Source organism: Tasmannia lanceolata, unplaced genomic scaffold (assembly GCF_043159265.1).
Source record: "Tasmannia lanceolata isolate RefF3 unplaced genomic scaffold, GAP_Taslan_0.1 ptg000002l, whole genome shotgun sequence".
NCBI classification, from domain to species: Eukaryota; Viridiplantae; Streptophyta; class Magnoliopsida; order Canellales; family Winteraceae; genus Tasmannia; species Tasmannia lanceolata.
This window is the reverse complement of record NW_027518679.1, coordinates 29,599,888-29,625,367: the sequence shown is the minus strand read 5'-3', so window position 1 is coordinate 29,625,367 and position 25,480 is coordinate 29,599,888. Positions and strand designations below refer to the sequence as shown.

The window sequence follows — 25,480 nt, the reverse complement described above, 5'->3', positions numbered from 1 at the left end:
CTCTCACACTCAGAACTAGAAAACCATTTTTTTCTGAGTTTGAGATTACAGAGAGAAAAAAACTCCAGAATTTTCATGGCGTTGAAGGTTTATGGAATTCCCATGTCCACGTGCACTGCACGTGTGCTTTCATCCATCTACGAGAAGGAAGCTGATTTTCAGATCGTACCCGTCAATCTCCAGGCCGGAGAACACAAGCAACCCTCCTACCTTGCCACCAAAAATGTATGATCCGCGTCTGACCCTAGCTTTATCTCTCCATTTTTTATTTATTTGGGGGATCGGAATTGATATTTCCACACCCTTTAATAAGATTTTTCTTTTACCTTTTGTTCTCTGTTTTTGGTTCTGTAGCCTTTTGGTCAGATCCCGGCGTTGGAGGACGGAGATCTCACGCTCTCTCTCTCTCTCTCTCTCTCTCTCTCTCTCTCTCTCTCTCTCTCTCTCTCTCTCGTGTTTTGATAATTGCACGAACTGAACTTGTCTTTTCCTCTCTCTTTAATAGTATTTTGATAATGGCACGAACTGAACTTGTCTTTTCCGTCTTAATTGGCTTGTGTGAGCTTTTTGGGAATTGTAAGAGCTTTTGACAGCCGGTTAAAACAATAAAAGACAGGGTGAGTTGTGTCATTATAAAAACATGGGATTGCAAATATCAGCAGCCCAATTTATTTTTGGTTTTTTAGTTTTTAATTTACAATGGGAGAGTACTTGTTTTCATGTGCATACGTCACAAGCTAGGATCTCGTCTTTATTTGATATTTACAGCCCTTTGCCATTAATTTAGGAGACTGATATCTCCACGACCATATATTGATGAGATTTTATATAATGTGTGGCCGTATGAATCATATGGCCCACTTCATAGGATGATCCAAATCGTTCATTTGTAGGGCCACAATGTAAGTATGTTTTCCCCAAAACTCATCTCCATTTGGATACTGGTAGATGTTGGGAGGATTTGGAGAAGAAGAAGTTAAAGGGAGATTAAAAGCAAATAAAAAAAAATCAGTCAATGGAGAGATTGAGAGCAAATTTAAAAGATGTTGTTTGGTTTAGCCAAGATTTGCCACTTTCCAATAAACTCATGAAGATAAGATTTGCCACTTTCCAATAAAACTCAGAAGATAAGATTTGCCTGAGAATTTCTCCCCTTTTTTCTTCAATTTGGAGAAATTCATCAAGCGAATTTTGAGGGTTCCACGTCACCGACAAGCGCCCGACATCCCCGGTAGTCAAACTCCCCAATTTCGCCAAATTCCCTACCAAACACCCTTCAGCGAATCAGGAGAATTACATTCCCTTCTATTTTTCTCAACAAAAGGCAACCAAACAGATATGTTTCCATAATTTGTAGTCGGAGGATCATTTTGTGGGGCCACAACCTACTTACATTGAAACCAATCAAATGAAACGGTTTGGATCATCCTATGAAGTAGGCTGTACAGGTTTTTTTTTCTTTTTTTAAGAAATACGGGTTCATACGACCACACATCATTTAAAATCTTTATTTTGAAAAGCTTTGTGGGAGTGGCGATATCTTTTAAGAGATGGTTAAAAAAGTGTTAAAGAAGGGGTGTCAATACCTTAATTTATCAGAATATAAAATTTTAGGATGGAAAGAGGTGGAATTGATGGGAAGTTTGGAAAGAAAAAATATTTCTAAATTTTACAACTTTATTTTTGCACACGAGAAAAAGTAACTTTACCAACAAATATTTCATTATTTCCTTAGAGGGACATCTATTTTAGGCTACTGATATTGCACTGCATTGTTCTGATAACTGCACTAAAGCACCTTGTCGTTTTCAGACCCATTCTTTTAGGTTACTGATATTAAGCCACGTATGCTTTTATTTTTAATCACAACCACTCCTCTGACTTTAGTACAAGGAGCATGTTAGTTCTCAACAACTTCAAATATATAAGAAAGTGGGTTTGGTTCTTCGAGTTCAGGTCGGGGTCTGCCTAACCCTATCCAAGTGTGATTTCTATGTTATGTATGGCCGTGCCTAAGGCCATATGTTATGTATGGCCGTGCCTAAGGCCATATCGGTTGAAGTAGATTCTTCTTTTTAATCAATAAAAACCCCTTCCCAAACTGTACAAAACGTTAGAGTATTTCTTATCGAGCGGCTACGATGATCTGATTTGTCTGCCGTGAGATGAAATATCGCAATACGATCCTGCCATGGAAGAGTGATTTAAGATAGAATTTATTCTTTTAACAGCGAGTGAGAGATGGGGCCCAATTAGAGGTGAATGGTTTTCTATCTTGGCTTGTGATGTACTAGGCCAATGATATCAGCACAACCATGGTTTAATAATTGAACAATCTTAGCTTGTCTTTTTTTTTCTAATAGGCTTGTGAGAGCTTTTTGGGAACCATAAAAATCTTTGAGAGCTAGTTAGTGCAATTAATAAAAAATGGTTGTGCTGATATCATTAGAGGGTTACATTACATAGTGGGTCAAAGTCTAATGCCAAACATATCTTGTTCTAATATTGAGGCGTGCAAAAATCAATGGCTTAAAGATTCCAGGGCCTAATTAGGTTAGCAATTTTCTTTTAAAGCACGACAAATTTGTTATGGTATTTTTTTGGGAGTTTTGATAAGCTTTCACAGCAGGTTAAATGGTAAAAGACAAAGTGAGTTAGTGCAACTATAAAATATGGCATCCCAATGTCAGTAGCTATTTTTTTTTAACTATGGGTCCAGTTTTTTGGACGTAAAAGGGGTGTTAAACAATTTTCAAGTCCAGTTTTTTACTTAAAAATGTGTGTTAAATTTGTCTTATTACTAATTTTTCATTGAATTAAATTTGTCTTACGCCGATTTTACGTCCAAAAGGAACAGAATATGGAAAAAAAATTCTATACAAAATGAGCTAACCAAACCTTCAAAATTCATTAGCCAGGGAATTTCTTTTCCTACATCTAAACAGGCCCTTTAGGCTATATTTAGCAATAATGAAAAAAATTTCCATGAAATATTACTTTACCACGAGCGAGTGGTAGAGAGGGTAGGAGAGGGAGAGGCTTGAGATTTTGTGCAGAATAAATTTTCAGGGTCACCAAACATGGCCTTAGGGTATCCTCTTTTAATTGTGCTTTCAATGAATAGAAATAAAATCTTGTCCTGTCTAACTATCGAGACGCATATTATTTATTCACTTAGCTATTGGTATTTGCATTATCATGTTTTGATAATAGCACTAACTCATCCTCTCTATTAATATTTAAACAGCCATAGAAGGTTATTTCAATTCGTAGAAAGCTCTCATAGAAAAAGGGAAGCTGAGTTTGTGCAATTATTAAAAGAGGAATGATAGACTGAAGGGCGGCCTTGCAAGTTACAAAAAACCCCGCTTTTATTGGTCCTTACAAGCAAATTATTGTTCATTTAATTTTATAGTTTTCAACGCCATTTCCATAATTGTTTTGTGCCCTTGTCAATGCACTTTCTTGTGATTTAACCAATGAAGGCGCCCTTGTAGCTGGTTTTTACAAGGGCACACTTGAATCTATCATTCCTCTTATTAAAGCATTTTGTTAATGTGTTGCAATGTAGGAAATTACGTTGCCATGTAGACTCGAGGGAGGAAGGGGAGGGCTGCCACTTAGGCGTGGACAGTGAAACAGCCCTTCCTCCTTATAATATATCGATGCCAGTGCCAATATTAGCCTATTCACAATTGTTATTTATTTATTTTTACTAACAATTGATCTCGATCCTATGGTCAGAATCTCGTGCGATCACCAAGTACGTTGCGACCAAGTACGACAAGGGTACTGATCTTTTGAGGCTAGGCAACCTCAAGGAATCTGCGATGGTCGGAGTGTGGTTGGAAGTGGAGGCGCAAACCTACAACCCGCCCATCTCTGTCATAGTATACCAGTTGGTCATATTACCCAAGTTTGGTGGAACCCCAAAAGAGGAGGTGATCAAGACGAACGAGGAGAAACTCGCTAAGGTTTTGGATGTTTACGAAGAAAGGCTGTCAAAGAGCAAGTACCTTGCCGGAGATTTCTACAGTCTCGCCGACCTGCACCACGTCCCTTACACTTACTACATGATGAAGACTCCCAAGGCATCTCTCATAAACTCGCGCCCTCACGTGAAGGCGTGGTGGGAGGATATCATGTCTAGGCCCGCGATCAAGAAGGCCACTGAGGGCATGACCCTCGCTTGAGTTGTAGGTTTCTGGGTTTGGGTTTAGGACTTGGTTTTTATAGGACTGTCATGAATAAAGGGACCGAGTGTTTTGTTTGTTTACCTTCATGGTTATGAACCTTTTTGGTTTATTACTCTACTATTGTTTCTAAGTTAGTTCATAATATATTTTGGTATTCCCCCCTTTTCAGCATTTATCCCCTTTCTTTGCACAATTTATAGGTTAATGATATGAGTATGATTAATTTAGAGGGATACATCAAAAATTGGAAATACCTCCAGCCTTATACAAGAGCGGCTCTGTATGAATATTGTATGTACCGTGAACGACATACTTCAATAATTTATGACGATTTCTCCAAACAAGTTGTGCGTAGCTGTATAGTCCAGTACTTTTCGAAAAGCACTGTGTGGCCCACTTCATAGGATGATCCCTAGTTCCCTACAATCAATTTGTTTGGCCACAATGCCCCAAAAACATTTCTATAATGTGCAGTCCCCCTAAAGATTGGGGTTTTAGGATCATCCTATCGAAATGATTTTTGGGTCACAACATATTTATGTTATGGGAAATCCGAAATCTGTAGATAACAAAATCGAAATCGACTAAACCCGAAACTATAGTTTATTTCAACCGAAATTCGTTTATCCTGAAATTTCGTCCGAAATTTTAAGAATTTCACCCAAAAATCTGAATTTTTTATAATTATTTAATAATATTCCGAGATTTCAACTGAAATTACCAAAATTGCCAAAATTTCGAAATTTCGATTGAAATAAGGTCGGAGAAAAAATAGCCATGGAATAGATTTCGGCAAATTTTGGCTGAAATTTTGGGTTTGGTGAAGACCGAAATGCATTACGAAATCAAAATTTCAAACCTTGCCTCTGACCAAGGTTGCAGAACAATCTAATTTCAGTTTCGGTATGCATTTCGGCCCTCACAAGAAAATTTCGGCCAAAATCCGGTACACCATTGAATAACAATATTTCGGCCAACATGGTGGCACTGCACTTTGATTTTTATTTTTTTTTCTTTTTTTCTTTTTTGAAAGAAAAGAGGGATAAGGGTGCAACGAGAGGACTAGCCAGTAGGCCACCCATCCTAACACTTCTCTTGCCCAAGCACGCTTAAGTTAGGAGTTTTGATGGGATCCTATGCATTTGTACTAGTATAATTGAACCCATTTGTACCAGTATAATTGAACCCTCAACTCCCCTTTGAGAATTCTTTAGCAAATCACTGTAAAAATATCTTTCGAGAGGCAAAAATTCAAGCGTGATTTAGATTCCAATTATAGGCTTTGACCCAAAATCGATTGTCAAAATCTTATGTTCGTTTGAGATTATGCCAACCGGTTGTGAGATCAAAACCAATTATTGGGCTCAAAATCAAACGTAAATTTGAGTCCAATAATTGGTTTTAGGCTCACAATTGGCTGGCACAAACTTAAACAAACAGGGCCTAAAAGAAAATTGGCCTTAATGGTTTCTAAAGTAGCTGATATGTGCTCGTGTGGGTTGTTCTGTTTGAGGCTGCTAAGAGGTTACTGCAGATGAGAATAAATCACGTATTTGTTGGTTCTGTTACGAATTGTAGACGAGTCCAAGAATCCTTAGTGGGTTGTTCTGTTTTTTAGGAACTATTTCCTGAGTTGTATTTAAAGAACTAGTCATGAATAAAGCAGCAGAACATCTTATTCCAAACGACTCTTGAATTGGTGCAGTCTCCCAAACGAAATTACTCTCTCTCTTTCCTCTTGAGCAGTGCATGTGAGGCACCATAGCTCGAGCCTCGAGGACACAAGTAACACAGGCAAGAAGCTTCCTCATTGAAGAATCTATTTTATGAACATAACAGTAGCATTCATGCCCCCGTTTGCGAAAATGATTTGCTTAATACGATATCATTTCCAAAGCTGCCAGCAAAACCAGATTTTGTTCGGAAGATAAATATAATCCCAAGTTGTGACACATTCGCAAAAGACAAGTGAGTTTTGGAATTGACCAAATCGTCTGTCAATTCTACTTTCTTCTTTATTTTCAATAGGAAGTGTTTTCCATAATCTTATGGTGAAGAAAGAAACATTTAGGTGGTACAGAAAGAGGCCCTTAGGCCCTGGTTTGCAACAACTTGTAAAGGAAGTTCGAAAAAGAACGACATTTCTAAAGTTTCCTATTTTTTCAGACAAAAAGATTAGTTCAGCCAAACCTATTCAATTTTTATTTAGAGTGACCTTCAATTTATGGAACTTTTATATTGTGTGTGGCCGTATAGTGGAGTATATTTTTCAAAAGTATTTCACGGCCCACTTCATAGGATGATCTAAACCGTCCACTTGTTGGCCCACAACCAGGGGCGGAGCTACATGTAGCATAAGAGGGGCAGGGCAACTAGTTGCCCCTGTTGAGTTGGGCCAAATCCTTAATAGGCCCAACTCATTTGGCCCAGCCCCCTCTAAAATTAGAAGGGCTGCCCCCCTTTTGTATAAGCCTGCATAAGCTTGCCCCCCTAATGCATAAATCCTGGCTCCGCCACTCCCCACAACATAAATATGTTTTTTTTTTTTTTTTTGAAAAATAAACAACATGACCCAAAAATCATTTCCATAGGATGATCCTAAAACCCCAATCTTTAGAGGGACTGCACATTACAGAAATGTTTTGGGGGCAAATCCTATTTACATTGTGGCCCAACAAATTGATAGTAGAGATCATCCTATGAAGTGGGCCGCACAGTACTTTTTGAAAAATACTGGACTATACGGCTACGCACAACTTGTTTGAAGAAATCATCATAAATTATTGAAGCTCACGGTAGATAAAATACTCAGACAGAGCCGCTCCTGTAGAAGGTGGGAGGTATTTCCAATTTTTTATGCTATCCCTCTAAATTAATTATACTCATATCACTATCCTATGAATTGTGAAAAGAAAAGGGATAAATGCTGAAAAGGGGGGAATACCAAAATATATTATGAACTGGCATAGAAATAGTAGTAGAGAAATCAACCTAAAGAGTCGATAACCGTGAACATAAACAAACTAAATAACTCGGTCCTTTTTATTCATGAGAGTCCTATAAAAACTAAGTCCTAAACCCAAACCCAGAACCCTGTAACTCAAGCGAGGGTCATGCCCTCAGTGGCCTTCTTGATCGCGGGCCTAGAAGTGATATCCTCCCACCATGCCTTCACGTGAGGGCGCGAGTTTATGAGGGATGCCTTGGGAGTCTTCATCATGTAGTAAGTGTAAGGGACGTGGTGCAGGTCGGCGAGACTGTAGAAATCTCCGGCGAGGTACTTGCTCTTTGACAGCCTCTCTTCGTAAACGTCCAAAACCTTAGCGAGTTTCTCCTCGTTCGCCTTGATCACCTCCTCTTTTGGGGTTCCACCATACTTAGGTAATATGACCAACTGGTATACTATGGTGGAGATGGGCGGATTGTAGGTTTGTGCCTCCACTTCCAACCACACTCCGACCATCGCCGATTCCTTGAGGTTGCCTAGCCTCAAAAGATCAGTACCCTTGTTGTACTTAGTCGCCACGTACTTGGTGATCGCGCGAGATTCTGATCAAGGTCAATTATTAGTATAAATTCTAAATAAGATGATGTTGTTGGTGCAATATTTGAGAAATCTGAACACTTCATTAAGTTATCTTGCTCTCTTAAAGGAAATGAAAAAAGGATACATAGATATGCAGAGAATTCGGATAAAAAATGAATAAAAATTGTAATGTATGAGCCTAGTTCATATTTGAGCTAATGCAAGATTCTAATTGTAATCAGTAGAAACAAATAAATGTAATGAGGATGCCTTTAAGCCATGTTGGATCGAGATCAATTGTTAGTAAAAATGACTAACAACTGTGAATAATATGCATCTAGATAGTAATGTGCTGTCCATCTATATATCGGAGGGTTAGGATCATTCTATGGAAATGATTGTTAGGGTCCCACCTGTTTACCTTGTGGCCCAACAAATGGAAGGTTTGTCTTTTAGCGTTTAATGGTCAGGTAAGTGCTTTCTGGGCATATAGTAAAAATCCTTTTACAGCTCTTTAAATATAAAAGACAAGAAACATGAGCTTCTTGTATCAAAACATGTTTGTGTTGAAATCATTTCCCAAAGGTGATTTAACATCAAAAAATCGTCTTTTTGACGTTTTTTTTTATGTTATTTCACTTTTCACGTCAAATCACGTTATAAGGAAGCATGCACGTAATGGAGGGGAGGTGACATCAGCATTACCTTGGAAGTCTCCCATGTAATTTTCCAGGGAATTGTGCTCTCTCTTTATCACTCTTTCCTCTCTCTCCACTCATAATAACACTACTGTCTAATAAATGCTTATCCCCTCCCTTGTCTCCTCCTTTTTTCCACAAAATTACTTGCAACCAAACGAAACAAAAGGGAAATGAAATAGTACAGTGGCACATAAATGAGGGAAAGTAGCCATTCATCTGATCTCCCATGGCAGGATCGTACCATCCTAGCCACTCGATTAGAAATAATTGTATGTTATTTATTGAACTTTGTTGAGAACTGACACACTCGATGTACTAAAGTCAGAGGAGTAGTTGAGATTACAATAAAAGCACACGTGGCTTAATGTCAGTCACCTAAAAGGATGGGTGTGTATTAAGCACACGTGGCTTAGTTAAATCATTTAATTAGGGTTAATACACCATGTCTTTTATTATTTAAAAACAGCTATCAAAGGTTATTACAATTCCAAAAAAGTACTCCAACCAATTTAAAAAGACAAAAAGACAAGGTGCTCTAGTGCAGTTATCAAAACAACGCCAATATCAGTAGCCAAAAATAGATGTCCCTCCGAGTAGTAATGAAGTATTGGTAAACACCATCATTTTTCTGTTGTGCAAAAATAAAGTTCCCATCATGTCCATCCTAAAATAATGATATTCTGATAAATAAAGGTACTGGCTAACACCATGTTTTGATAAAGCCACGAATCACCTTCTCTAACACATTTTTAACTATCTCTTAAAAGATATTGCGACTCCCACTATGCTTTATCAAAATATAGCTTATATGAGCTTGAGGGCCCAAACACATGTGGGCCCACATTGTTAGGATGATCCAAAGCATTCATTTGAAAGGCCTTTGCATAGATAGGATGTGTACAACAAATCGACTTCATAGGATCATCCTAACCCATCCAAATGTGGAGGGCAAAATGGAGAGACACCGTTTGCCACAAATCTGCCCATTTTTTTCCTCCGCTTTTGGAAGGGTTAGGATTATCCAATGGATCTGATTTTGGCATACACCCTATCTATGATGGGGCCTTGCAAATGAATGGTTTGGATCATCACAAAAAATGTGGGACCCATGTGTTTGGGCCCTCAAGATCATATAAGCTATATGAGCTTCAAGCTCACAATCATTTTCCTCATATATATATATATATATATATATATATATATATATATATATATATTAGGCTGCTGATGTTTGCAATTCCATGTTTTTATAATGACACAACTCACCTTGTCTTTTATTGTTTTAACCGGCTGTCAAAAGCTCTTACAATTCCCAAAAAGCTCACACAAGCCAATTAAGAATAAAAAGACAAGTTCAGTTCGTGCCATTATCAAAATACTATTAAAGAGAGAGGAAAAGACAAGTTCAGTTCATGCATTTATCAAAACACGAGAGAGAGAGAGAGAGAGAGAGACTAACCGAAGAGCGTGAGATCTCCGTCCTCAAGCGCCGGGATCTGACCAAACGGCTTCAGAACCCAAAACAGAGAACAAAAGGTAAAAAAAAAATCTTATTAAAAGGTGTGGAAATATCAATTCCGACCCCCACAAATAAAACCAAAAAAATGGAGATAAAGCTAGGGACAGACGCGGAACATACATTTTTTGTGGCAAGGTAGGATGGTTGCTTGTGTTCTCCGGCCTGGAGATTAACGGGCACGATCTGAAAATCAGCTTCCTTCTCGTAGATGGATGAAAGAACACGTGCGGTGCACGTGGACATGGGAATTCCATAAACCTTCAACGCCATGAAAATTCTTGAGTTTTTTTATTTTTTTTCTCTGTATTCTCAAACTAAGAGAGAAATGGTTTTCTAGTTCTGAGTGTGTGTGAGAGAGAGGTCTCTTTATACAGAGAGAAATATCTAATTTTGACCCCTAATTTTTCTTCTTTTCTAGAATTTTCCAACTATAAAAGGCAATTGAGAAATGCTTAAAAGGAAAGTCACTTTTATGCTCCTTCCTAAAAGGTATTTATTTAGTGGGACCCACTTATGGATTTTGTTTACATCTATGGTCTTGATCTGTTTAGAGCACCTTGATCACATGATCCTAAGTCCTTATAATCAAGCTTATTTAGGGTTCTGCCAGCGAAAGCTATTTTTCTGGGTCTTTATCTTATGCATGGGGGTCCATTAGGAAGTTCCCCACTAGGATCCTAAAATTGATCGTCACCATTGATCTGGTGGGTGCAGAGACGGTGGACCCAGCTTGGAATGGTGAATAGATGACCGTTAGATTTGCATGTGATGTAACTCAGATCATGCTCTTGTTGAATTACATTTTCCCAAGTTGAAGGTCATAAATTTGCCTCGTTTTCTTTCCTGAGCCACACACTTGTAGTGTGAAAAGAAGAGTCATAAATACACTAGAGGGGATGACCCACGAAAGAAATACGGCCAAACAGCAAACTTATCACTTCCCCATAGTAATGGTGGTCGAATGTTCAACCCCGCTTCCCTACCAAAAATATGGTGACACAATGTGACAAAAGAATCAATCCAAATTAAAGAGGATCCCATCATTCCCATTAGGAGTTTGTTTGTTGGGTCCCGGTATTGATCCGAGACAATCCTTCCCCATAGTAATTAATGTTCAAGGTTTTGTCCTTCCACCAGAAGGTCGAAGGCTCAACCCCACCTTACCTACCAAAAAAATATGATGCCTATGAAAGCACCTCTACTATCGGGACTACCACACATACACTCTCTCTCTCTCTCTCTCTCTCTCTCTCTCTATATATATATATATATATATATATATATATATATGCACCATGCATGTGAGCCGAACGGCTCAGGTGGTTCACATGCAGGGTGCACCAGGAGTGGTAGTCCCCGTCCCTGTCATCCTAGGCTGAAATCACTCTTCTAAGGATATATACATTTAGGATACAAAAATTGAGTGTATAGAAAGTGATGACACAAATAGTCTATATCACGTCATTCCCTAGACGACCTCTCTTGAGAAACGGAACAGATCTAAATTCGCCGGCCTTAAGCGGTCGTCACCTATCATCATTCTCTCGAAAGCGTGATAGTACAAAATATCGGCCGAACTCCCATTGTTGACCAGGATTTTCTTCAACTCCCAGTTTGCGACGAGCATGGTTAAGACCAGGGCGTCGTCATGTGGCAGTATCAGGTTGTCGAGGTCCGCATCTGAAAATGAGATCTCATTCTCCGTCTTCATCTTCTTACTGCATGTGTGCACATCGTTGACTCGTAGTGCATATGCTTTTCGAGCAGCAGACTATGTGCCCCCGGCTGCCGGACCGCCCATAATTGTGCAGATGACCCCCCTTGGCTAGGAGCGGTGTGCCTCTCGTTGTAGACTGGAGGGCAGAGGAGACTGACCCCGGGCAGGGGGTGGCTGTGACCGCCGAGGGCTCCGGCCCTGGGGGGCCTTTCTCCTTGTGCTCATTTCTGTGGCTGTCTTTTATGACATACTTCTTTAAGTATCCCCGGCCAATCAGCAGCTCGATTTCTTCCTTGAGCTGCCAGCATTCGTTTGTGTCGTGGCCGTGGTCCTTGTGGAACCGACAGTACTTCGACTTGTCTCTCCTGTTTCCCTTGGAGATCATTCTGGTCGGCCATCTCACGAACTCTTCTCTACTGATAGCGGCCAGTATGTGTCTCCGGGAGGTGTTGAGAGGGGTGAAGTTCTCTTCCCTCCTCTAGGGGGACTTCTCTCTTCTGGCGATCTTCTCATCTCTACGCTGTTTAGTAGGGTTCTTGTCTTCATAGGTTCTCCTCCGATTTGAGTCCAGGCCGCCAGTGTCTCTTCCACTGATATATATTCCTCTGCCCCGACCATTAGATCTGCTAGAGAGTGCAGATTCCAGCGGGCCACTGCTCGGCGGAAATCATTAGATCTAGCACCTGCGAGAAGCGCGTTTGTAGCGGCTGAGGGATCTAGATTTGGCACTTGGAGTGCCTCCCTGTTGAAGCGGCTGACGAAGGCTTTCAGAGGTTCATTATCCTCCTGCCGCAAGGCCATCAAGGATGTTGTTGTTTTTCTTGGCCTACGGCTACTCATGAAGTGGCGGACCAGATCTTCCCCGAAGTCATCGAAGTTGCTGATGGTTCGGTTTGATCCTTGAGTACCAGTCCCTTGCCGCACCAGTCAGGGTCGTCGGGAATGCTCTGCAGAGGAAGTCGTCTGACGCACCGTGGAGGAGCATCATTCTCCTGAACGTCTCCAAGTGGTCCACAGGGTCAGTGGTCCCGTCGTATTGCGAGACGGTTGGCATTTTAAATCCTCTGGGTGCTGGGGCACCCATGACGTCGTCGGTGAACGGCGTTCTGCTTGAGAACGCCCTAGAAGCGGTCCGGCTCTGATCCTTTGCCAGCTCTTCTATTCGGTGGTCCATCTCTTCCATCCTCCGTGGCATCGGATCAGCTCTACGGTCTGGTCGGTCCGGTGACCTGTTTCTCTCCACGGATTGGCTCGCCGCGGAGCCGGACTGGCTTTCCGGACTCCTACGATGAGGTCGGAGTTTTTCGTGTGGCGCGCGGTCTTCCTGGGCTCAATGCTTTCGTGCAGAGCGGGACCCTGATCTCCGGCGGTGGTGAGGTTCTGTGTGGGCGTGCCTTGTTCTGGAGTGATGGACTCGCCTGGTGGAGTGGTGAGTCCGATTTTCTTCGTGACGCGCCGACTCTCCTCCATGAGCTCGTGACCTTTCCTGTACATGTCGCGGAGCTTCTGGAGGATGTTGGGGAGGCGCTTGGATCAACTGCTGGTACTGACCAACAAGGGTAGTCATCTGTTGAAAAAGAGCTTGCACCTGATCCGGAGTAGGAGTAGAGTTGAGGTATTCCGAGTGAGCAGGGCTCTGCTCGGCTGTAGCAGAAGTAGCCACCACCTGTGAGGCGATTCGCTCACTCCGGGTCTTGTGAAGTAGCACGGCGCGGGTAGTCCGTGCAGTTGGTACTCGAGCATTCCTCCGTCCTGCCATTTTGTATATAGGGGATTCGAACAGCCTTTAGTCCATGGTCCCACGGATGGCGCCAATCTGTTAGGCCTAAAATCGGTAACAGATATGACAGTGAAGTAAGAGCCGAGCTGGAGGACCCGAGAAACCGAGGTGAGAGAGCTGAGTAGCTGAGCCCTGCGTAAAGAGCAAACGAGGTCAGAATGACCAACCCGGAGTATTACTCCGGACAGGCCCTTCGACACTCAAGTCAGTATGAGCAGCAGTGCAGAGCGAGTTTAAGAGTGGTGGGTGAGAAGTTATTACCCTTTTTATGAGCTTTGGAAGCCTTTTTATAGAGAAAAAACTGGGGTAGTTGGGGAGTTATTACTCCATGACAGGTGTCGGCCAGCTATAGGTTCGAGCTCACCTACTCTGCTGTAATTACCAAACTACCCCTGCTGACGCGGGGTCTGCGGTGAGCCATCCTCGGGCCACGTGTCGACAGCTAATAGGCTGCTGTTTTTATACCCCATCAAGAGGAATACTGGAAGGGTAAATGGGCATATGAGGGAGAGGAAGAGAATTGAGCTGGCAATAGTGGAGATAGCATCAAAATTTCCTAAACACCAATAAAAAGTTTACCTATTTAGAAGGGAAATAATATAAGCACAACCTTGTTTTAACAATTGCACTAAACCAGCTTGTCTTTCCTTTTTTAATTGGCTTGTGAGAGCTTTTTAGGAACTGTAATAAATTTGAAAACTCTTTAAATAATAAAAGACACGATGATGGGTTAGGGAAAAAATTAAAACCGGGTTTTGCTGATATCAATTCCCATTTAGAGTTGGAGATTTAGAGTTGGAGGGTTAGTATCATCCTGTGGAAGTGATTTTTGGGGCACAATCTATTGACATTGTGCCCAACAAAATGGAGGGTTTGGAACATCCTATGATGTTGGCCCTAGAGTACGTTTTTGAAAAAATAAAGGTTTACACAGCCACACATAATATAAATTCTCTATTTTATATGGTTAATGCGCATATAGATCGCGGGTACGGCCCTTGATAATTGATCCAACAGCAGCGGACTTTTTAAGGTGATGTTGCTGGATCAAATATCAAGGGCAGTACTTGTGTCATACCACCTACACTAATCTACATGCGCATTCACCAAAAAATTTCTCACCCAACTTAAATAGGCTGTATCCGATAAATCATCTCAGTAGGATAATTCATCTGCAGATCAAGGAGTTAGGATCATCCTATAGAGATGAGATACGGAGTATAGCCTATTTATGTTGTGGCCCAACAAATGAATTGTTTGTATCATCTTATTAAGTGTGACCCATGGAAGTTTTTGAAAAATATTGGACCTCATGTGCAGACACCATATAAAATCAGCGAGCTCATAGCAGGACCTCTTCTGCCTAGCTCAACATTGGACCTCTTCAGAGGAGCTCATCCCAGGACGTCTTTAGACGAGCTCATCGTTGGAACTCTTCCGCCAAGCTCAACAAGGGACCTCTTTAGCCTAGAGCCGGTTTTAATTTCATTATCGACAAATGCCAAACACGTTAATCGAAAGCTAATATTTTAAATACAAATCCTCATATGATCATCCAAATGAAAAGCATTGCATAAAGTTGAATTTGGAATCTTCAAATTTTCAAATCCAAATCCCTTGTTTAGAGGGTATTCACGCGGCCACCTAAATGTTATTTTTCATATACTCGAGGAATTCTTCAAGGTCTCGTCACTTTGGTGAATCACTTGAGCCCAGATACATTTTCGGTGCCATGGAGCTAGAACAGTGAGCTATTATGCCTCTTAGCCCTTAGCTACTTATTAGTTCTTTCCATTATTTATGATTGATGTTTCATTTTCTCTTTCTATGGTCTTGGTACGAACAATGAAGCTGAGGCTCATGCTTTATTGAATGGATTGAAACTATGTGATGAGCTTCATTTGCCTGCTGATTGCATTGAATGTGATTCCAAGACTATTGTTTTTTGTGGATTGCTTCTCAAAGAAGAAGGGAAACGAACTATTGACATCTAATATTTGACCTAATCGACTTGCTGGATCGTAGATAGAATCGTTGATGACAAACTGAACGGTCGCCCTCGCTTGGGGGTTTCTTGCTTGAAGCACCACCAACTATATGATATGCCCAAGCACCAGAATCAGTAGTTTGCATAGTTGTCTGTGGACACCCTCTTCAGCTGACTTCGAAGCATTGAAGAAGCAAATGGCAGAATTCCAACAGATGATGCAACTGCTGGGACTAGAACAAGAAGCAGCAGCCTCTCATGCCCTTATTAGTATAGTACGTGATAGGGGGCTTCTTTAATTAAAATGCTATAACTGGCGCCCCTCTCACGCTCTTATTAGGTTAGTTACTCCTAAATGCGACTAACGGTTTGGCAGGGCCAGCCAGGTTGAGGCTTCGACCAAGGAAATTCTATTACAAGGAAGGGCTTTGCAGTTTATGCCACTCCAGTTCTGAGATCACCCTGAATTGATGTCCCCTTCATCATTCATCCACTTAGGTCTGAATGAATCCAGGGAACCTGGCTCGGGAAAGGATCGAATATGACCCTAGTCGTTCTTCTAAGATCGCTCCTTGGACATCACTCCTCATCTTTTATTTAAAATAAGAAAATGGGATTTTTTGGGAACCATGAAAAAATATCCATGGGATATTATTGGAGCCAGTTGTAACCAAGAAAAGAAAAACCCAATTTGAATTAGCATATTTCCTTTTTACTGTTTTGAGAAATTCTCATGCTCCATCCATGATCTCACCAATCATGCCCTCTCAAGTATCTCCCATTCCCTCCGATCTAGATTGCTCTCTCCAATCAGACTATTGCTCCTCTTTCAAGCATGTCAGTATCGTCTTTGTAGAGATGATCTAGAGAAAGAGACTTAAATCCCACAACCCCACTGCCAAAATACTATCTTTTAAAGGGAATTTAGCAGTAGAGTGAAAAGGCTGCCACCTCAACAGACAATCGACTCACAAGCAAGGTTTAAAATTTCGATCGAAATCGGAAATTTCATACCGAAATCGTGTCTACCCGAAACGGTATAAAATTTCGGTCGAAATTTTGAAATTTTGATCGAAATTTCGTTTCCCCTGAAATTTCGGCTGAAATTTAAGAGATTTTTTTTTTGTTAAATAAAGCTTTCACGAAATTTCGGCCAGTAATATCGGCCGAAATTTTCTCTGGAATAAAATAATATTTTATCTGGTTTCGAATGGAAGAAAATGGTCCACGTAGAAGAACCCAACTAGAGCCAGTATTAGAGCCGTGTAGATTCCTTTCACCTTCTTCATGAATTTTTCTAAAGAATTCATTTAGCCAACCCCAACTAGTTTGGGACAAAGGCTTTGTTGAGCTTATCTGGTTTTGTGGAATTCGCCCGAAATTTCGGTTTCGGTGAGGACCGAAACTACCCCCGAAACCGAAATTTAAAACCTTGCTCACAATTAGAATAGAGAGAAAGTAAATGGTCCTATGGGGTTCTGGCTTCTTTTTATTACTAAACATCACATGAACTTAACTTTACTCAGTAAACTACTAGTAAAGTCCTCCATATTGTACAATAAAAAACAGTTGTTTTCCTTGATGAGGTCGAGCTCGAGCTAGGTTGAGGTCACGGTGATCAAGAGAGAAAAAATAGAAGAAGTAAAAAATCTACTTCCATCTCTCAGCAACGAAAAACAAAGGGATGGACACATGATGACACATCGGTTTAAAAGAGAATCAACAAGCAACAATATAATGGGCCTTTCCATTTCCCTTCCACGTGCGGCAACTTTGATTCTGCCTCCTTTGTGGTGCAACTCGGGTCGGGTTCAACTTGGAAAAAAAGTTGGGTCAAGTCGGGTTGACTTCGGATCGGGTTTGGGTTGAGGGTTTGGCAAGCTGACCCGAGTGAAACCTGATATTTTCTATGAAATTTTTTTTTAGAAACTTAAAAACTCAGGTCGGTTAGGGTTGGAAAAAAGGGTTCCTCGGGTTCCTCTCCCCTACTCCTTTGTCGTGAAAATGCTGAAAGGGATGGTAGAAATATCATTTTCCCTTCTCATATACGATACATATAATATTGCAAAGTCCATGATGCCTCCCCCACAAGTGGCCCTAAAATTGCTTTACAAAGTCTCCATTGCTCCCTCTTAATAAACGTGAAACCAAAGGCACTAACAACTTGACCTGCCCAAAGTATTAAAAAAGCCCAATTGCGTGGGGGAGATTCCAAAGACGAAGCATAAAAATATTCAACGATGACTGAGTAAAAGAGGAAGAAGGGATTGAGCTAGATTAAAAAAGAGCTAAGATATTCATTCCCTTTTCTTCACAGGGCCACGCCCCTCTGTTGCATTAATGACTACTCTTTTTACACTACAAGGGGCTCCTTGGGGAAGTGAAGGCGGAATATATCACATCCCAATCAGAAAATGATACGTGTGTACAGATATTGAATAGATATCCCATCTTTAAAATTGATGCTTATAAAACTCAACGGTTAGCTTCTACTTTCTATTGGTGGAATAAAAAACAATGCCTTATTTATCGAGTGGCTAGGATCATCTGATCAAAATGGGACATATAGATCAAGTGGCTAGGATCCTCGCGGACCCAAAGATCGAGCAGCTCGGATCATCGGATCAATGTGGGACTGCAAAATTGGGAAATATTTTTGGACAATATTCTAATATGAGTTTTCAATGTTACGAGGGCCGAAATGCCATTTCTATAAACATTCATAATACAAAATCTTCAAAATCAAAACATCTAAAAAGTGAAAAGATCAAAAGAAACAAGAGAAAGAATTATACATTCACACATAAAATGGGAAATGATTTTAGCGTCCAATGTTTTGATAAACATGCGCTCACTTGTTTGTCGAGCTTTTAGAGAGCCGTAGTATCCTCTGACATCCCTTTAAATACTACACGATAAACAACAAGTGGATCATTTCCCATCAAATGATATCAAATTACATACATCTTACAAAAGAAAAAACACTAACAAGTAACCACTTTCTCCCACCTTCAAAATCAAACTCTCATCCTCCAAAGAGGGAAAAAAATCAGAAATCAAACCCACCACCAAAACCATCTGAGATCATATCTCCAATCAAAAGCCCCCCTAGCGCTCCCCCAAGCAATCCCATACCCAAACCCATCCCTGATCTATTATTCTTTTGCTGCTGTCGCTGTGGCTGCACCACAGGAGGGTACCCGCCGTAATTTCCCTGCGGCGGGTACCCATATGGCCCACCATACCCTGGTGGTGGTGGACCACCATATCCATACCCCTGCTGTGGCTCACCATACCTAGGTGGTGGTGGGCCACCATATCCGTACCCGGCGGGTGGCGCACCATACCCAGGTGGTGGTGGGCCACCATATCCGTACTCCGCAGGTGGGCCACCATATCCGTACCCCGCCGCCTTAGCTGGGTACGGGTACGGGCCCGCACTCGGGCCTGGCCCGGGCCCGGTGACCGGATAAGCGGTAACGGGCTCGTCCGATTTCAAAGTGGGTCCCACCACCTTATCACCAAATTTGAAAGAAAAATTCAATACCCCTCTAGGTTTTCCGGAGGGTTTCCCGACCTGATAGCTGACGGATTTTGCCGACTTGTCATCGCCGGCGGCGGAGTCGAGGAGCTCTTTGACTGACACGTGGACTTCTCCGACGTCTTTATCTCCGAGGGTCCGATCGCAACGGATAAGAAAGTGGAGGAAAAGGGTGTTCTGTTGGACGGAAATTTCGTCCACGTGGAATTTCATGGGGAAATTCCATGTGGGATTTTTGCCTCCTTGTTTGTCGACGGGAGTCTTTTGTTTTGATTTCCGGTCGCCGTTAATTGAGACGGTAACGTAGACGTCCATTTTGTTGAAGAGATTGACGTCGTTAAGATCTTTGGCGGAGATCACCGTTAAATCTAACGGCCGGTATTCCATGACGGAAAAAGAAGTCGGGGGAAAAGATTTTCTGGGAATAATATAGAATGAAAGGGGGAGGAGGAGGGGGTGGGGATTTTATAGGGGATTTTTGAGAAGTCTCTGGGTAACGGATGCTCACGCGTTGAGTATTCGAAGAATAATATATTACTTTAAGAAAGCCCTCGGTATTCGTTGAATTTGCTAAAATACCCCCACCTTCGCAATTTCTTTTGTTTTCTTTCTCGAGATTCTTTTCTAGTAGACGCGTCTGTTTCTGGAATGTTCCTGACATTCACTTCTATGTTTCAGTTAACGAGGTAAATGATACATTGGCCCCCTTTTTGTACCTTGGAGTAATTTAGGGGTGCAACTTGGGTCGGGTAAAGCCCGACCCGAAAATAGCATGGGTCGGATTTAGAAATCATGGGTCTTGGGTAGGGTTGGGTTTTAGTTTAAAAACAGCTTAATCTTGAGTAGGGTCGGATTTAAAGGAAAAAAATCTCAAACCTGGCCCAACTTATGTTGGTGTACTATGATGTTTTTAATTATCTCTGGAACAACATAGCGAATTATTTTTCAATATATTGATATAATTGTTTTTATTGAGGTGATCATGTTTGTAATGTGGAAATATAGTATCTTTCTGAAATTTATAGACTTGATTACATAAATTTAGAGATTTTTGGTGTGTGAAAAAAAAATTAAAAATTCTACAACTCGTCAACGTGAAAAAACCCGACCCGAGAATTATCATGGATAGCGCCTGGTTTGGGAGTCGTGTGTTTTCCGGAATAAAACCCGACCGACCCGAGTTGCACCCCTACCTAGGACAGTCCTCCTATGGTAAAAGAGTAGTCATAATTCATAAAGACACTAGGGCTGTACCAAGTAAAAAAATATCGGAGAATATATCACTTCCCTTCTAAAATAAGAGGAATTATATCATGGGCAAAAAAAACAATCTGTATTTTTAAAAAAGTACAGAACGGCCCACTCCATAGGATGATCCAAACCGTTCATTTCTCATAAATAGGCTGTGCCCCAAAAATCATATCCATAGGAAGACTGTACATTATGGAAACTTCAATAGATCGGAAGGTTAGGATCATCCTGTGGATATGATTTTTTGGATCCAATTGTGGCCAAACAAATGGACGGTTTGGATGATCCTATGGAGTGGGTTGTAACATAATTTAAAGAAAACGGGCAACATATAATTTCTCCTGAAATAAGTGCTGATCGGGTAAACCTTTGGTCCCACGTGGGAACTTCCGTGTGTAATTGGGAAAGCTCATCTGGCCACACGTGCACCTAATATCATCTGTAAAATTATAGGGCTACGAAAGTAGGAAGTAAATGTCTTAGATTTTCTTAGACAGGGCATAATAAATCAACGGTTAGGATCATCTGATCAGATGGGGCTAACAGAAAAGGATGGGTTTGAGTTTTCCGGTCACATCAATGGGTCTGATCATTTCAAGTGGCAAGTGTGGGCCCCAATGAGTGATTGTTGAAAAAATCATTAGCACCTTTCATTTCGGGCTACTATCACCACAACGAATCTGCTTTTTAGGGCCCACCAAAAATTAATATGACATCACATGAGTTCAACCCATGGGACCCACTTCTGCCGATCCAATCCGTTGATCTGAATGGCAACCGGACCAGATGTTGTTGAGAACACTTTGATCGAACGGCAGAACGGCTCCATTATCTTATACATTAAGGGGCCGTTTGGATACGCAAATTTTAGAATCCAGGTTTTTAGTTTGAAAACAGTGTAAAAGAGGGTTCATGATCAAGCTGTTGTACGCTGTCCTGACAGTGTTTCTTGGATTTTAAGTGAGAAATTCAGGGTTTAAAAATCTCTCCTGCATCCTGGGATTTTTAAAACCTGAAAATATGGGAAGATCTGCTACTCTCTTGCTGACGGAAAGAAGAGCGAGAAGTAAAAAGACGGCCGATCCACTTCTTCTCTTATCTGTTAGCTACAATTTTGAAGAAAACCCGGATTCTAAAATCCTTGTATCCAAACGGCCCCTAAATGTCCGTTAGGATGGGAGTAAGACCATGTGGCCCCCTCATTATGTACGACATGATCAGCGGTGATAGAGGGGGCCCAAGGGACATCTGGCGGGCCCAACGGCAGGATTAGGCATCTCATATGTATTTTAGGAATACCATAAAAGTGACTTTCTGGTAAGCATTCAGATTTCTAGAGAAATTATATGATGTGTGGCCGTATAAATCCGTATTTTTTCAAAACGAACGGTATGGCTCACACCATGGGATGATCCAAACCGTCCATTTGGATTGCCACAACCTAAATAGGTGGTGCCCCAAGAATCACTTCCATAGGATGATCCTAACCATCCGATCTATAGAAGTTTCCATAATGGGCAGTCCCTCTATAGACCGGAGGATTGATTAGGATCATCGGAAATTATTTTTGGGGCACAACCTATTTAAGTTGTGGTGATCTAAATGGGATACTGTAGTTTTTGAAAAATACGGATTTATACGGCCTTGATTCTATGAAGCGTCAGGCTCAATGGAAAAAAGGATTTAAGTATTTAACTCTCCCATTATAAATGGAGAGGAATGATAGATACAAGGGAGCCCTTGCATAACGAGCCTCAAAAGGGCTATTCATTGGTTAAGAGATTCAAAGTTAGGGGTCATTCTACCTCGCGTGGCACGATTCGGGTTAGCAATTAACTATGATTAAGGATCGTAATCAGCTGGAAAATAGGATCCTAACCGTGGTTTAGGACCCTAGGCGTATTTGAATAAGATTTGGGTGTGACAAAAGAAAAATGCTCTCACATGATATGTATGATTTAATATGAAGGTTTTATAATAATATTTACATGGTTTAGTGAGGAATATGAGATTCTTAAACAAAGCCACATGTCAACATTTAATTTTCTTCTAAGTATGTCATTGACCGGGACATTGGAATCGGGATCTGATTCCAATGCCTTCCTATCCGTGGGTTTGGTTCAAAAAAAAAATAATTGAACCAAGTGGGCAGAATTGAGTCGATTGACACGGCGGCGGAATCAGTAAGGGGAAATGCAGGAATATGTTACTCAAACGAACAGGTGGTATTGTGATTCCACCTTGGTCAGAATGGAATTTTATTAGAATTTTTTAAGGAGTTCTAAACTCTTTTTTTTGAAATGGCAAATATTATAAAAGGAGCAGAAAGGACACCCGAAAGGGAATATCCAAAGTTACAGAACAAATAAAAAAATAAAAAAACTTATTACAAAATAGATAGGACATCAAAGAGGGAATTGATCAGACCAATTCATTGAGTTGCATACCACCCCTCTTCTAGCCAACTCATCTGCCTTCTCGTTAGTAGACCTCCTAACATGAATCAACTCAATATCTGATTCCGCCAATATATCTTTCATTTCGTCAAAAAAGATCCAAAAACCTCCAAGGCGGATCCACCCCACCCCTCAGCCACCGGATATCATTTAACGAATCCCCTTCAACAATTACATTCTTCAAAGGGTCCCTACACACCTTTTTTATGCCATTGAAAGCCGCTTGGACTTCCGCCTCCGTAGCATCTGTCACACCTGAAGGGCCCCAAAAAGTCCAAAGAACCTTGCCGGCATCATCACGACATAAACCTCTCACCCCGACAGGACCAGGATTCCCAAAACAAGCACCATCGAAGTTTATTTTTAGCACTCCTTGAGGCGGTGGTTCCTATCTCTGAACAACTTTATCAGCCCACTCACTACTCAAACACACCACACGCCATCCTTCCCAAAGATCAAACGCTGAGACAAACCGGAAAGATGGATGGCATCTCGTCCAATTAATAACCAATGCAATTATCCGCATACAAAGATAATGAGGAGCCTTGGCCATTCCGTCAAACACCCATGCATTTCTCTCCTTCCAGACCACCCACCAAGTGGCAAACAAGCATACTTCCCACAAAATTTTCCCTTTCTTCTTCCAAGGCATGAAGCTCCATTATTGCAGCATCAACTCAATAGATCAAGGGAAAATCCAGCTAATCCCAAATCTTATAAATATGCGACCCCATTTAGACCGGGTGAACGAACAAAGCATAAATTGATGATCCAGAGATTCCCCATCCGCAAGACATAGGGGGCAATGATCAATAAGTCACATACCACGGTTTCTCAGAAAGTTAATGGTTTGTATCATGTCGCGACATGCGGCCCAATCAAAGATACTTACCCACGGCGGACAATGAAATTTCCACATCTTTGCTAAAAAAGAAGGAGTCGGGCAGGGCATCAGGCTCGTATAGAAAGATCTGACTGAGAAAAACCCAAAAGAATCCGCAATCCATATTCTCTTATCCATCCTATTTCTTTTAATGTAGCCATTATCCAAAAGCCTCATAAGTCTAGCCGCAGAAAGGGTGCCCTTGCAAAAAATGCTTGAAAGGGCGCCACCATTGGTTGTAAATCACCAAAGCGCATCAAATGTTCTTTGACTTTTCATCCCATTTAATGCACTTTGGGGGCGCCCTTTGATGCCATTTATAAGGGTGCACTTCAATTTAGAACTCTTTTTAAAATTAAAATTTTTATTTTTTTTTCTCATTCCTCTCAAGGTAGAATCAAAATAGGAATCATAATATGATGTCGATTCCCATTTCTGATTCACGCAATCCAAATGCAGGCGTTCACTGAATTTTGAAGTTAGAAACATAAACGATTAATGATCCATGTGAGGGCCCATCATATGGATGGTTCAGATTGACTGATAGATACATAGATCCTTACGATTTGTTCCGATTAATGTATGGATCCATTTACGATTCCTAGAGGCGTTGGAATAAGAATGGGTGTGACAAATTAAGAAAATGCTCTCACATGATTTGTATGATTTAATATAAATTAAAATGGCATTATAATAATTTTTATAAGGAAATTAAGAAAATGTACTCACATGATTTGCATGATTTTATATAAATTAAAATGGCACTATAATAGTTTTTATAGGAAAATGATATATTCGCCCCCTTTTCTTCCCTGGACCACCCGCTTCTAGAGCAACCTCACCGAAAACCTCTCTAAACTATGACGGGTTTATGGTGGGGCTTTCGCCTATGTAATACTGAAGGAGCCTGTTCCTTCAGAGATGGCTTTCGAGCCCCCTTAGTTTTTGTAACCTCTTTTTATTTATGATATCTTGTCGGGGTCCTGCCTAACCCCATCTTTCCGCTCAAAAAAATGCCACACTTAATAGACGGAGATTTTGTCCGGTTTTTTTTATAAAAATTACAATGGGGCCCACTTCATAGGATGATTCTAGCCGTTCATCTGTCGGAACACAACATAAATAGGTTGTACCCGGAAAATATAGACAAAAAACACATTGCAACATGGGCGCGCAATTTGATATCAGGAAAAAAACATTAGGCACTGGTTGGACGGCAAGAATTTTTTTGGAAAAGTTTGGAAAATAAAAAAGTAAAGTAAAATTGTGTCCAAAATTTCTTACTTCAGTGTTTGATTACAAGTTAAAAAAACAGTAAGTTGAACCACAGCAGTTTAAGTTTTATTTAGGGAGACGATCACTCCCCCTCTATTAGGCATGCGCTCCCCTTTAATGTGATTTGACGTGAAAAGTGGGCAACTTTAACTCTCTTTGACGTCAAATCACGATATAGGGGGCCGCATACGTAATGCAGAGGGGGGTGAAAATATCATCGCCCTTTATTTAGAGGACCTTCAATATATAATAGTATCCCTTTAGATAAGTCATAACTATGTCATTTGCCTCTAAATTGTGAAGATAAAAAAAAATCCAGTGACAAAAATTCCCATGAGATATATTTTTCCTGCAATCCAAACAAGGTCGTAAATACATATCCAGATATGATAAAAAAAAATTACTCTCTCTCTCTCTCTCTCTCTCTCTCTCTCTCTCTCTCTCTCTCTCTCTCTCTCTCTCTCCACACAAACATGAATGTTTGGTGGGGTCTAACAAGTGAATTGTTTAGATCTTTGAACAAGGTAGGCCCCACTTGTACGTAATCTCACAACTATTACTCTCTCTCCCTTCTCTTTGAGCACAAACCCTTGATAGGGGGCCCGACAATGAATGGCCTAGATCTTTGACGAAGGTGGACATCATAAA

General features: G+C 40.9%; 3 protein-coding genes across 3 annotated transcripts; 1 reads left to right on the top strand and 2 right to left on the bottom strand.

Annotated features, from left to right (window-relative positions):
* On the top strand, positions 1-4,367 carry LOC143858648 (glutathione S-transferase F13-like). The gene is made up of 3 exons (XM_077369382.1): positions 1-225; positions 355-398; positions 3,740-4,367. The coding sequence occupies exons 1-3, from the start codon at positions 76-78 to the stop codon at positions 4,191-4,193; spliced, it is 648 nt and encodes a 215-aa protein (XP_077225497.1). The 5' UTR covers positions 1-75; the 3' UTR covers positions 4,194-4,367.
* Positions 4,368-7,120: 2,753 nt separating this feature from the next.
* Positions 7,121-10,332, bottom strand: LOC143858568 (glutathione S-transferase F13-like). Its single transcript, XM_077369270.1, has 3 exons — positions 10,063-10,332; positions 9,883-9,931; positions 7,121-7,745 (listed from the first exon to the last, which is right to left on the bottom strand). Exons 1-3 carry the CDS (start codon positions 10,210-10,212, stop codon positions 7,297-7,299), a joined length of 648 nt encoding a protein of 215 aa, XP_077225385.1. The 5' UTR covers positions 10,213-10,332; the 3' UTR covers positions 7,121-7,296.
* Positions 10,333-18,406: 8,074 nt separating this feature from the next.
* Positions 18,407-19,415, bottom strand: LOC143858485 (protein SRC2-like). The gene has a single exon (XM_077369156.1). The coding sequence runs from the start codon at positions 19,352-19,354 to the stop codon at positions 18,476-18,478; it is 879 nt and encodes a 292-aa protein (XP_077225271.1). The 5' UTR covers positions 19,355-19,415; the 3' UTR covers positions 18,407-18,475.
* Positions 19,416-25,480: the final 6,065 nt, after the last annotated feature.

Excerpts from the sequence above, each read along its gene's own strand:
- LOC143858648 (XM_077369382.1), top strand. The coding sequence starts at position 76 with ATGGCGTTGAAGGTTTATGGAATTCCCATGTCCACGTGCACTGCACGT. Across the intron at positions 226-354 it reads CCTACCTTGCCACCAAAAAT|CCTTTTGGTCAGATCCCGGC; the intron begins GTATGATCCGCG and ends TTGGTTCTGTAG. Across the intron at positions 399-3,739 it reads GAGGACGGAGATCTCACGCT|GTCAGAATCTCGTGCGATCA; the intron begins CTCTCTCTCTCT and ends CTCGATCCTATG.
- LOC143858568 (XM_077369270.1), bottom strand. The coding sequence starts at position 10,212 with ATGGCGTTGAAGGTTTATGGAATTCCCATGTCCACGTGCACCGCACGT. Across the intron at positions 9,932-10,062 it reads CCTACCTTGCCACAAAAAAT|CCGTTTGGTCAGATCCCGGC; the intron begins GTATGTTCCGCG and ends TGGGTTCTGAAG. Across the intron at positions 7,746-9,882 it reads CGGAGATCTCACGCTCTTCG|AATCTCGCGCGATCACCAAG; the intron begins GTTAGTCTCTCT and ends GACCTTGATCAG.
- LOC143858485 (XM_077369156.1), bottom strand. The coding sequence starts at position 19,354 with ATGGAATACCGGCCGTTAGATTTAACGGTGATCTCCGCCAAAGATCTT.